At 41.0% G+C, this 13,165-nt stretch overlaps 1 protein-coding gene across 3 annotated transcripts in view; it reads left to right on the forward strand.

Moving 5' to 3' along the window:
• LOC115187073 (protein EFR3 homolog B) overlaps positions 1–13,165 on the forward strand; it is a 70,863-nt gene extending 57,698 nt beyond the window's left edge. For all 3 annotated transcript variants that reach the window (XM_029746325.1, XM_029746310.1, XM_029746359.1), the window contains 6 exons: positions 3,531–3,658; positions 4,003–4,094; positions 4,172–4,220; positions 4,389–4,495; positions 4,662–4,711; positions 7,236–13,165. In XM_029746325.1, coding sequence (XP_029602185.1) covers positions 3,531–3,658; positions 4,003–4,094; positions 4,172–4,220; positions 4,389–4,495; positions 4,662–4,711; positions 7,236–7,341 — 532 coding nt within the window. In that variant the 3' untranslated portion in view covers positions 7,342–13,165. The remainder of the gene's footprint in view (positions 1–3,530; positions 3,659–4,002; positions 4,095–4,171; positions 4,221–4,388; positions 4,496–4,661; positions 4,712–7,235) is intronic.

The raw sequence follows: 13,165 nt of genomic DNA on the forward strand, positions 1-13,165 counted from the left end.
ATGACAGAGTGAAAAGAAGGAAGCTAAGAAAAAATATATTCCAGAACATGCATTCTGTTTGCAAAAAGGCACTAAAGTAAAACTGCAGAAAATGTGGCAAAGAAATGGACTTCATTTCCTGAATACAAAGTGTAATGTTTGGGGCAAACAACACAACACTGAGTACTAGTCAAGCATGGTGGTGGACATCTAGGCAACATCCTAGACGAAAACCTGGTTGTCTGCTTTCCAACAGACACTGAGAGACAAATTCACCTTTCAGCAGGACAATAACCTAAAACACAAGGCCAAATATACAATGGATATGCTTACCAAGACAATATTGAATGTTCCTGAGTGACCTAGTTAGTTTTGACTTAAATTGGCTTGAAAATCTATGGCAAGACTTGAAAATTGCTTTAGGATTTTTTTTTAAGAATAGTGTGCAAATATTGTACAATCCAGGTGTGCAAAGCTCTTAGAGATTTACCCAGAAAGACTCATAGCTGTAATCACTGCCAAAGGTGCTTCTACAAAGTATTGACTCATGGGTGTGACTACTTATGTAGATTATATATTTCTGCATTTAATTTTCAATAAATTTGCCAAAAAATAAATATGTTTTGGGTGAGAATTATTATGATTTTTTTTAAATCGACAAAATGTGGAATAAGTCAAGGGGTATGAATACTTTCTGAAGGCACTGTATGTTATTATATACTGCTCAAAAAAATAAAGGGAACACTTAAACAACACATCCTAGATCTGAATGAAAGAAATAATCTTATTAAATACTTTTTTCTTTACATAGTTGAAAGTGCTGACAACAAAATCACACAAAAATAATAAATGGAAATCCAATTTATCAACCCATGGAGGTCTGGATTTGGAGTCACACTCAAAATTAAAGTGGAAAACCACACTACAGGCTGATCCAACTTTGATGTAATGTCCTTAAAACAAGTCAAAATGAGGCTCAGTAGTGTGTGTGGCCTCCACGTGCCTGTATGATCTCCCTACAACACCTGGGCATGCTCCTGATGAGGTGGCGGATGGTCTCCTGAGGGATCTCCTCCCAGACCTGGACTAAAGCATCCGCCAACTCCTGGACAGTCTGTGGTGCAACGTGGCGTTGGTGGATGGAGCGAGACATGATGTCCCAGATGTGCTCAATTGGATTCAGGTCTGGGGAACGGGCGGGCCAGTCCATAGCATCAATGCCTTCCTCTTGCAGGAACTGCTGACACACTCCAGCCACATGAGGTCTAGCATTGTCTTGCATTAGGAGGAACCCAGGGCCAACCGCACCAGCATATGGTCTCACAAGGGGTCTGAGGATCTCATCTCGGTACCTAATGGCAGTCAGGCTACCTCTGGCGAGCACATGAAGAGCTGTGCGGCCCCCCAAAGAAATGCCACCCCACACCATGATTGACCCACCGCCAAACCGGTCATGCTGGAGGATGTTGCAGGCAGCAGAACGTTCTCCACGGCGTCTCCAGACTCAGTATGAACCTGCTTTCATCTGTGAAGAGCACAGGGCGCCAGTGGCGAATTTGCCAATCTTGGTGTTCTCTGGCAAATGCCAAACGTCCTGCACGGTGTTGGGCTGTAAGCAGAACCCCCACCTGTGGACGTCGGGCCCTCATACCACCCTCATGGAGTCTGTTTCTGACCGTTTGAGCAGACACATGCACATTTGTGGCCTGCTGGAGGTCATTTTGCAGGGCTCTGGCAGTGCTCCTCCTGCTCCTCCTTGCACAAAGGCGGAGGTAGCGGTCCTGCTGCTGGGTTGTTGCCCTCCTACGGCCTCCTCCACGTCTCCTGATGTACTGGCCTGTCTCCTGGTAGCGCCTCCATGCTCTGGACACTACGCTGACAGACACAGCAAACCTTCTTGCCACAGCTCGCATTGATGTGCCATCCTGGATGAGCTGCACTTCCTGAGCCACTTGTGTGGGTTGTAGACTCCGTCTCATGCTACCACTAGAGTGAAAGCACCGCCAGCATTCAAAAGTGACCAAAACATCAGCCAGGAAGCATAGGAATTGAGAAGTGGTCTGTGGTCCCCACCTGCAGAACCACTCCTTTATTGGGGGTGTCTTGCTAATTGCCTATAATTTCCACCTGTTGTCTATTCCATTTGCACAACAGCATGTGAAATTTATTGTCAATCAGTGTTGCTTCCTAAGTGGACAGTTTGATTTCACAGAAGTGTGATTGACTTGGAGTTACATTGTGTTGTTTAAGTGTTCCCTTTATTTTTTGGAGCAGTGTATTATAGGTCTCTAGCTCTTACTATGGGTCTCAGTGGTAGTTCTGAGCAATTAACCAAAATGTTATTTTTAAAAAAATCTAATTTAAACAACTAATTGACCGACATTGGTTAAATTATTTTGAATTCCATTTCGTTCTCTTTTTTTCTGCAAGCTTAATTCACACATTGCACAGTTTCTCTAGAGATAAATCAGATCCAGCCTGAACTGTGCGATGGGAGTTTCCAACAGGCCAATATTCTACATAGTTTATCGCATAAATGTGATAATTAACTACAATGAGCATAATCCATTGTGCATCTACTTGTCTGATCTGTGTTTCTTTTATGGCTCCTACGGAAGAAACAGAAGAATGTACGATTTTGAGGCGATAGAGAGCAGCTGTTGCTCCGTGAGGTATCTACCTGAAAGTACATGATCATAAAAGTATGCCTTATTTACTTTGAAGAACTACAAAATTGTGATTTTGTCAGACAGCATAGGCAACAGCTCTACAGATATGAGATAAAGACTTGGAATGAAATAATAAAGTAATCAATTAAAACAAATGTAATATACACTACAACTGAAATATTTTTGTAAAGTAATGTGAATAAATGATGGTTAATTAGTGATAAGTAGTAATGGGCAGTCACTACCATCATGGGACTTTTATTCATCGTTTTATTCTGTGTTACAGCATTCAACCCAAATCACTAATCGCTCAGCACTACTCAGTGAATAGGAGTAGTAGTCTGGGTTCTTGCTCTTCCCACAGCCCTCTTGTGTTCTTTCCATTAGAAAGACATTTCACTTATGATTTTTTAAGTATTCAGCCACAGTCAACACAGCTTTTAACAGACCTTCCTTCCTTTTCGTCTCAACCCGAAAATCCTTTTAGTGACACATTTAAAGAGAGCTGTTCTAAGTTCTGTGTGTGTGTGTGTATCTGTGTGCTCTTTGCTGTTTGTCGCTCTGTGAACTTCCTCAAGGCTTTTGTGAACTCTACAGATGAAAGCGGTGCAGCTTATGGATGCAGGGTTACTTTCCTCCATATATTGCTTTCATATATTGCTTTCATACTTCATCTCTCCAGTCTTTTAAGATGTGGAGTAAATAAGATCTGGAGTAAATGGAGACGTCTCCTCCCGTTTAGTCCTTCTCTGATCTTCCTTTTGTCTTTCCATGTCTTCTGTCGCCGTCCTGTCCCCCTCTTCTTTCATCTCTCTTCTCCCCATCTCTCTTACCGTTTGTCTTCGGTCTCTGTGCTCTCCGTCTCTTCTTTCCCGTCTCCAGGCTCCCTGCCTCTCTGGAGAAGTTGGAGGGGGATGTTCTGTTCCAGCAGTCTAAGATCACAGAAGTCCTGGGGGGCAGCGGCTACAACACAGACAGGCTGGCCACACCCTACATCCCACAGTTCACAGGTAACACACACCTTTCAACATGCACGAGAACATGTGCTCAACTCTTACTAAGATCAGTAGCTTCAATAAGGAGGGGTGATGAGGAGTAATCCAACTGAAATGGTTAACCTTTGGAACAGCGATGCACGCAGCCTGTGTTTTGATCCATGCCTGTAGAGTGAATGGAAATAGAAAAGAGGTGAATTGCACCTCTTCTACAATGCACCTGAGTTAATAGTGTGTACTGTACCTTTGTCACTGGGTGACCACTTTGTTGTCGATTGAATCCCAGATTGCCCCTTTATTCCCAAGCCATTGTACTCATCGTGGGTCATTGTTCAGATAAATTGTTGTGCTCTCTCTAGACGAGGACCGTCTGTCCAAGAGGAAGAGCATTGGAGAGACCATCTCACTACAGGTGGAGGTGGAGTCTAGGAACAGCCCAGAGAAAGAGGAGGTAAGGAGAAACACAAACACATGCACACCAAAAATGTCCCCCATATCTTCTGTCCCTCACTCTCTCTCATTCTACAGAGGACTCCAGCAGAGGAGATCACATTTGAAACTCTGAAAAACGCCATCGGTAAGTACCAATCAGCGCTGTGTCACTCATGAGTCATTTGGTCAGGCAGCAGGACATTGAGTTAGCAGACAGTAAAGTGTTCTATTGGACCGTTATCAATCTGTCCCTCCAAGGACATAGTGATTGTATCAGCGGTACAACAATACCGAAGTGTGTGTGACTCCTCAGTGGACAGTGTGGGGATGGAGGAGCAGGAGAGAGAGCGCAGGAGGCAGGTGGTGGAGAAGTTCCAGAAGGCCCCCTTCGAGGAGATAGCTGCCCACTGCGGTGCCAGGGTAAAAAAATATATAATTCTACCCCATGTTTAAATAACCTAAATTATGTCGTTGCATGATTTGAATATCACTGTTGAGTTTTTCAATCCATTATCTTTTGTATTTTTTATTTTGTGGCTTCATTCTTTTTCTGACTCTGATGCTGGTCTCGGCTTGTTCTTTACAGGCCACATTGCTGCAGAGCAAACTCAATCAGATCTTTGAGATCACAATCCGGTAAGAAACAAGAAGAAAAGAAAGAATAGTCCAATCAGAAGCTGCTATGATGTAATTGTCACTTTAGAAGTGTTCAGAAACATCTTATCCACTCACTCAGAACATTTCTTCAGATATCATTCACTATTCAGTTCCTTAGGGTGAAAATGTAACCCAAAACAAACTGCAAAATGCATCCATCGAGTTTGTAGTGTCACAAGCTTGATGTAGGCATTGCCTGCTAGGAATATGGGGCCAAATACTTAACTTTTGACTTCTTTAACCTCTCTTGGGCAGGTGGGACGCTAGCGCCAAATTCAAAACAACAAAATGTCATAATTCAAAGTTCTCAAACATACGACTATTTTACACCATTTTAAAGATAAACCTCTCCTTAATCCAACCACATTGTCCGATTTCAAAAAGGCTTTACGGCGAAAGCATGAAGTTAGATTATGTTAGGACAGGTACAACACAAGAAAAACCACACAGCCATTTTCCAAGCAGGAGAGGGGTCACAAATACCAGAAATTCAGCTAAAATTAAGCACTAACCTTTGACGATCTTCATCAGATGACACTCCTAGGACTCATTGTTAGACAATACATGTATGTTTTGTTCGATAAAGTTCATATTTATATCCAAAAACAGCATTTTACATTGGCGCGTGATGTTCAGAAAATATTTTGCCTCCCAATACTGCCAGTGAATCAGCACAACAATTTACAAAAATACTCATCATAAACGTTGATAAAATATTAAACTGTTACTCAAAGAATTATAGATAACCATCTCCTTTGCAACCGCTGTGACAGATTTCAAAAAAGCTTCACGGGGAAAGCACACTTTGCAATAATCTGAGTACGGCGCTCAGAAACATACACCAGGCAATAGAGATACCCGCCATTTTGGAGTCATCTAAAATCATAAATAGCATTATAAATATTCACTTACCTTTGATGATCTTCATCAGAAGGCACTTCCAGGAATCCCAGGTCCACAATAAATGTTGTTTTGTTCGATAAAGTCCATAATTTATGTCCAAATACCTCCTTGTTGTTTGCGCGTCCAGTAAGCTACTCCAAATGTAGGAAGCACGCCCAAAATTTCACAACGAAAAGTTTAAAAAAAAGTTCTATTTACGTTCGTTGAAACATGTCAAACATTGTATAGCATCAATCTTTAGGGCCTTTTTAACATAAAACTTCAATAATATTCCAACCGGACGATTCCAATGTCTTGAAAAACGTTTTGGAACACAGATACCTCATCACGTGAATGCGCACGACAAAACACATGTCATTTTCTGAGTCACCAACTTCCCGGCCTTCTTGTTCGCTCTCTGTTCACTGCAAAAGCCTGAAACTAGGTTCTAAAGACTGTTGACATCTAGTGGAAGCCTTAGGAAGTGCAAAATGAACCCTAAGTCACTGTGTGTTAGAAAGGCAATGACTTGAAAAGACTACAAGAACCAGATTTCCCACTTCCTGGTTGGATTTTTCTCCGGTTTTTGCCTGCCATATGAGTTCTGTTATACTCACAGACATCATTCAAACAGTTTTAGAAACTTCAGAGTGTTTTCTATCCAAATCTACTAATAATATGCATATTCTAGTTCCTGGGCCCGAGTAGTAGGCCGTTTAATTTGGGTACGTTTTTCATCCGGCCGTAAAAATACTGCCCCCTACCCAAGAGAGGTTAATACACTGAGTGAATGTGTCCCAGTACTTATGACTTATGAAAATACCCTCCAATAAATGGTGAGATTCTTTACTGTAGCCTCATATCCAAAATGGAGTGTAGAGACACATTTTTTATTTTATCTTTACTGTCCAAATACACATGGAGGTGAGTGTACATTGTAGATATGAGGAGTGTGTATGTGTTTGTGTGGGTGGAGGGGGGATGGTGTTCAATAACATTCCAAATGATGTTGCTCAGGAGGCAGATAGTTAACAGAGGTTAGCGTTTATTGGCAGGGTCTTGCCCTGCAGGCAGAATTTTGCCATTTCCTCAAGAGTAAAAATTGGCTATATCGTAAATGTGCTTTTTGGTCTTAATTGAAGGTTAGGGCTAAGTATTAGGGTTAGGTTTAAAGCTGGCACGGTGGCTGTGCCAGCTATTGAACACTACAGTGCTGCCTCTGGTAGATTACTCATCTGAATAAATGCCAAACTGCACATTTTTAACAGGCCAGGTTGGAGGGTACAATTATATCAGAATGTTGGGTGTATACTGGAGTTCTTTTGGCTCTTGGTATGGGCACAAGTAGACACACTATGACTTGAACAGCATCAATTGGAATTAATACCTTCGCCCCCACCCACATAAACACATACATACTTCTCACCACTGTAATGTATGCCAGTCCACATGCCAAGAGAACAGAGGATTCCCGTAGGCACTTAGTATGATATAATTGTACCCTCCAACCTTTCCTGGTAAATATCTGGCACACTATGACTTGAGCAACATAATTTTGAATGTTTTAGAACACCTTCCCCATGTTCTTGATGATGAAATTCTCTCTCTCTGCCCTCCCCAGACCCCCTCCCAGCCCGTCTGGCACCATCTCATCAGGCTACGGCCAGACCCAGAGCCGCTCGGTGCCCGTCTACGAAATGAAGTTCCCTGACCTCTGTGTCTACTAGCCATAAAGGTCAGGGGTCACCCTAGGAGGAGAGGGGAACAGGGGGTGTGGAGCTACAGCAGCCCTCAGTGTTAAAACAACTACAGACACTGTGACCTGTTCCTCCTGTTCCCCATTCTCATTCTGTCAAGAGCTACTGACATGACTGACAATGTGTTTTTTGCACTGTGATCGCAGACAAAACAAAAAGGCAGCAGTGTGAGCTATTGACCCTTCACCCTTTGCTCGACCCCTCCCCCATCCTAAAAATTCCCATATGACTGCCACCGGCTTGGATTAGACTGTAGCCAGAAAGACCGTGGAGAAGAACAATGGATGGACTGAGGATAGATAGAACAGGGAGAGAACATAGTGATCCCCAGTTTTAACCTTCTCCTTTTCCCCTGATTAACTTGCTGCATGCCCACCACTCTAAACACCACCCTTGAGCCCATTACTAGTGTCTAGACGTTGTCCTAGTTTATCCCTCACTGGATGCATTACTACCCAAAGTGCATCAACAACAAAATGGCTAATTGCCAAATGTAACAAAATCAAATGTTCTCATTAGTTTTATTGTATTGCCATTATTTTGTTTTTCTGTACTGGAAAGGGACAATGTTAAGTACCTGGCAATGGAAGCTGTAGTGAAAAATGTAGGTAATCTAGTGTTTTAGTTTTCAGTGGGATGACTACTTCTGAAACACTATCCCCACTCCCTGCTCAGACCATTCAGTTCTAAATCAACGGTGCATTGTGTTTGCTTGATGCTTTTCATGTCTTTTTAGGTTTTTATTTTTGTATCGCTGTGTGTTAGCCGGGAGTGCTTTTGATGCTGACCCAAATTATCTTCATTTTGTATTTTTACCCCCTTGCTTTTTAAATGTTGTATATTTTAATCCATGATTTGACTGCAAAGGTTAAAGTGTGTGACGTGTGTGCTGTCCTCGGAAATGTGAGAGTGCCCTACAGGTGACTCCAGCAGAACTAGATTCAACCAGTCCAACCATTCATAAAACCAGTCATAGCTTGTCCACTTTGTAAGGATCTGAAGAGTGTACAGTTATGTTTACATGCTCAAACACTAGCATATGGGTCGTTCCATCAATACGGTGCCTTTTGAGATGTGGTTAAAAAAAACGTATGATTTCACCTAATTTTAACATTGTTGTAAAGAGCAAGAGAAAAAAATAAAATAACACTGTATATAGTAAGAGCCTATTAAGTGCCAAATAAAGTAACAGGGTTGACGATTTCATCTTAAATCAGACATAAATCCCCTTACAGGGGAATTGGAAGCTTGTTGTGTGCAACAAGCTTGTGCATGGAAGCTTCACATTTTTTTGTTAAAACATTTCTAGCCTGTCTATATGGGTCACAGGCTTGACTTGTTATGCTGGACCTGCTCAGTTTTCCACCAGAAAACACCAGGAAATGGCCAAAAAGAGTAGAACCAGCTCACCTGCTTTTACACTATGATTTGACTATTAGATGTTCATAATTTCTTCAGATGTTTTTTTTTCTTTGAAGGAATAGTTTCACCATATTCAGTTCACATAACAGGGTTAACCATAAAATGAGAGACATGGTTTTTTTTTTTACCTTCAAATTAATCACATGAAATAAATGATCATCTTCAGAAATGACTTTGTCAAGGGCTTTGATGGTGATAACTTTTGTGGAGTTAAGTAGGTTAAAATCTTCCTGGAAGTCAGAGGGTGCATGGAAGGACATGTCAAAATGCTGAGTTTTGGCACTTTAGCAAGTCTTTATTCATATACCAAAATGTTTATTTAGTTCTCCATATGGTCTATAATAAAGGGCACTTCGTTGAATATAACAGGGTTTTAAAATTGAATATTGGTGCACAATTTCAAAAGGTGCTCATTTTGTTGAACGACCCATATAGACTAATTAACCAACCCACATTATTATTTGTCATATACAGATCTGCTATCTTAATTTTATCTCTTGGTTGTCGCAGGAAATTGTAATTGTAGTGTATTCAAGGTTTAAAAAGGCTTCTAAAGTTTGTAATTTCCACTTAAAAATGTGATTTGATTCGACCTAACGAAAAATGTATCAACCCCTACAAAAATGTTCAATAATTATAATTCACATTCCTGTTGGATTATTTTCCTGCTGTGAGAAGCAGGGTCAAATTAAGATTGTGTGTATACAGAGAAGTACATTACATATCTAGCTATAAACATGATGTAAATTTGTTTATTTTTTTGTGTATAGATCTATAAATATAATTTTAGATTGCACTGACTAGCCGTAGTTAAGGGAAATATCTACTAATATTTTTAAGAGTATATATATATATATATATATATAAGACCTCTGTGAGCTAGCCCACTGAGAACTAACCAGCATGGCATCAAATCAGGACGGACTGTGACTGGAACAGGGATGGCCTGTAAAGAGACTGTAATATTATGTTTAGAGTTACTGCCAGACAGAGCGCAGTGGAGGAGAGTGATGAAGATCTAGGGAGTAGTTCCCTCAGACATATTAAAGAGTGACTGCACTTCCTGATGTAGCCTCATTTTGAAGATTGCTCATTAAGAAACGCTAGTGGCCACGACTGAAGTCAAATGAGAGTTGTCTTAGGGGTGTGGTTTGATGTGGGTGTGTTACGTTCACTTAATCGTACCCTGACAGGTACTGTTTGTCCCTCCTGAGTCACTGTACAATAACACAGCTACTTCAAAATAGTCCGATTTAATTTAAGATCAATAAAAACATCTGTAATTAATTTAGTCATGCAATTTTAGATCTAGCTAAGGTGTTTGGTGCAATATATCTCAAGTAAATAAATGTGCATGAAAACTAGTCCATGCACTGCATACAGTCTATCGAGTCGGGAAAGTCTGGCTGCGCGCTCAGGACTGATTTCTGAGAACAATAACTTGTCTACAACTTAAAACTGTTTTTCAGTGCCCAAAATCACTTTCCAGCTAAATTACAACTCTGTTTGTCAATGAAGCTAGCAAGTAGTAGCTAGAAGGCATATTGAGCAGCCAGGCCACAATCAGCTTATCAAGTCACTCAAAATTGAGTTGCAGATGGGATACAAGATCGTCTCAATTCTCATTTTGCCCCAAAAAAGTGGCAGACTCGGGGGTTTGACACTTTCAAACACATCCGCATGTGGCCAGTCCTTAAAGGGCTTAGGGCCAATGGTTATTTCAACATAACATTGGTGACGGGTTGTCTGATGTAAACAAGTCTGAGGTGCTGCGTAATTGGCAGGTCTGTCTCACTGTCTGGAGGTTCTGGCTGCTAGTGGGCATGACCCTAATCCATACCCAACCCTTCAGGAAGTTGTGACCTATTCACTTCATAAACTAGGTTTTATCCTATTTACACTTTGTAATCAATTTTGACACTAGAATGAATGTTTGTGACTCATATCGATGCCACACAAGCCGATTTTAAAACCAGAGACATTAGAGATGATTTAGTGTGTAGTTCCCTCAGACATCTTAACGTCTGTAATACACCAGAGATGCTGCAGGAGGGAACGCAAATTAGCGACATAACCCCCTCCCTGTAATCATACTGCCATTATTATCCTTTATTACAACTACAGTCAGTGTGTTTAGTCCAACGATAGTGCCACGTTATTATATCAGATCCTCCTCATCCTTTCCCTACTGGTGACGTCATCGTAGTGGTTGTTAGCCCTTTGTATGTGAGTGGAGAGAGACGAGCCTGGACTGGACAGTTGATACTGGTTACAGAAGTAGCTTCCTAAGAATACGTCTCTGCCGGTGTGTCTGGGGCTCGTACTTTCAGCTCATGCTCTTACAGATTGTCGCAAAACAAAGTACAATGGCAATAATTATAAGTCTTATGATGGTTTGAGGTTTTCGGAACTAGCCAGATCAGGCAGTCTAGAGGTCAGTTTAGCCAACTCCGAAACAGACTGGCCTTCCAGGCTGAAATAGCCCCATCTGAAGATTGCCCATATTCTGTGTTTGATAAATGACTTCTGTACCTGGACGGTGCTGTGACACCTTCTGTACCCGTGACATTGTGAGAATCCTTCCTTCCTGTGCTAGTGTTAACTGACTCCCAAACTGTGCTAGTGTAAACTGCTAGTGTTAACTGTGCTAGTGTAAACTGGGCGTGCTCTATATGTGTCACTGTCATAACCAGTTGATGTCTGTCACTGACAAAATGTCATATTGTGATTAGTGTTAACTGCCCAATATGCAGTGTTCTGTAGGTTTTGTTTTTACTATGTATTGTCTCTGTCAAGTCAACCCATGCCAGGTGTTTACCGGATTGTCCGTTTGACTTGTCAATTTTTACAAGGTTCATGTTTACTGAGTAACTTTGTCATTGTGTGCGTTAGTCCGTGCATTCGTGTGTGCATTTGTGTGTGCTTGTGTATTCAGTCATCACCCCAAGACCAAACTAATGATCAGACCCAGTTTACAACCCAGTCCATTAACTGCTCTTCCTCCTTCTCATGAAGAACAATGTAATCAGCATCATGCAGCTCTCTATCCTTCCAACGAAGCCAATAACAAGTCACAGTAACAGATGAACACTACAGTGGTTTTTTGGCAGATAATACTGTAGTATTTACTGTAGTGTACTACAATATTCTTTAGTAAGTACTACACAAGATCGGGGGATACTACATTGTGTATTATAGTAAGTACTGTAGTATTCTATAGTCATGTGGGTACATTTCTTAGGAAGTAAACAACAACAGTTCTGCTTGGTGTAAATCTAATGCGTTGTTAGACCTGTTACACCTTTCTGTCCACTCATCTCCTGTTCCTTGTATAGTAAATGTAGCTCTTTACATTGTAGTGCTGTAGGTCAAACTATCTCATCTGTGAACTGTGAACTTTGCACTTTAACCTGGATTCCCTAGTGACAGAGGCAGCTTTTACATGGAGAAAATGCCTTATGATGAGTGCTGGATCTGACTTTGCATGCTAGTGATGTAGCTACGTACAGTTCAATGACCGTCTAGCTGAATATATGTATGTTACTGTTTCTTCCTGATCAAATTTCCATTAAACATTTAATTTTGTCTTTGCCAATTGCACTGAAGATGTTCTGTTTCGAAGAAACCTTTATTGCTGAAATTATAAGAAAAACACATACTTTTAATTGAACTGTATGTAGTATGGCTGTTGTAGAAGCACCATGTCTCTCAGTACCAATGTCGTAAGATGTAGACATATTGTCAAATACAGTAGGATGCCCACACAGTTGCTGTACATACAGAAACATTTTAACAGACAGAGGTAAAAGAAGAGACCGTCTTAGCATTGGCAGTGACATTGAGGGCTTCCACCATTTTAATGTAGTCAACTGGGTGGAATTTCCAAATTCATTGGCTGATCCCTCCTGGTGACTCTTGGAGTCATGTCCAACCAGGTGATCAGGAGGGATCAGCCAATCGTGAAGAAAATGAACTACTTCAAAATGGTACTGTCCATGCTGTTTTACCTAGCTTTTTCAGGTGAAATTGAATTATGTATAATAGGCTACAGTGTTTCAAACAGTCGTAGGTTTTTCCATCACAATACAACAGCATGCGGTTGTGTGTGACTGATTGTCAGACTATAGGTGAGGTGTTCTCTCTCCCATAGTTTGATAGACTACATATGTTTTTGTGCTCAATGGTGGATCTATTCATAATTATTGTTTGTATTGTTATTAAAACACTACTGTGCAGCATTAACTGATTGACTGACTGACTGTATCCTCCTGATCCTGAATGGTTGTCCTGCTCAGCTGTTTTTTTTTCATCCTGATTGTCATTTGATTGGTTGTCAAATAAATTAACTTTACGAATGTTGGCGTCGCCAAAA

The sequence above is a fragment of the Salmo trutta genome, chromosome 1 (genome assembly GCF_901001165.1).
Source record: "Salmo trutta chromosome 1, fSalTru1.1, whole genome shotgun sequence".
Taxonomy (NCBI): domain Eukaryota; kingdom Metazoa; phylum Chordata; class Actinopteri; order Salmoniformes; family Salmonidae; genus Salmo; species Salmo trutta.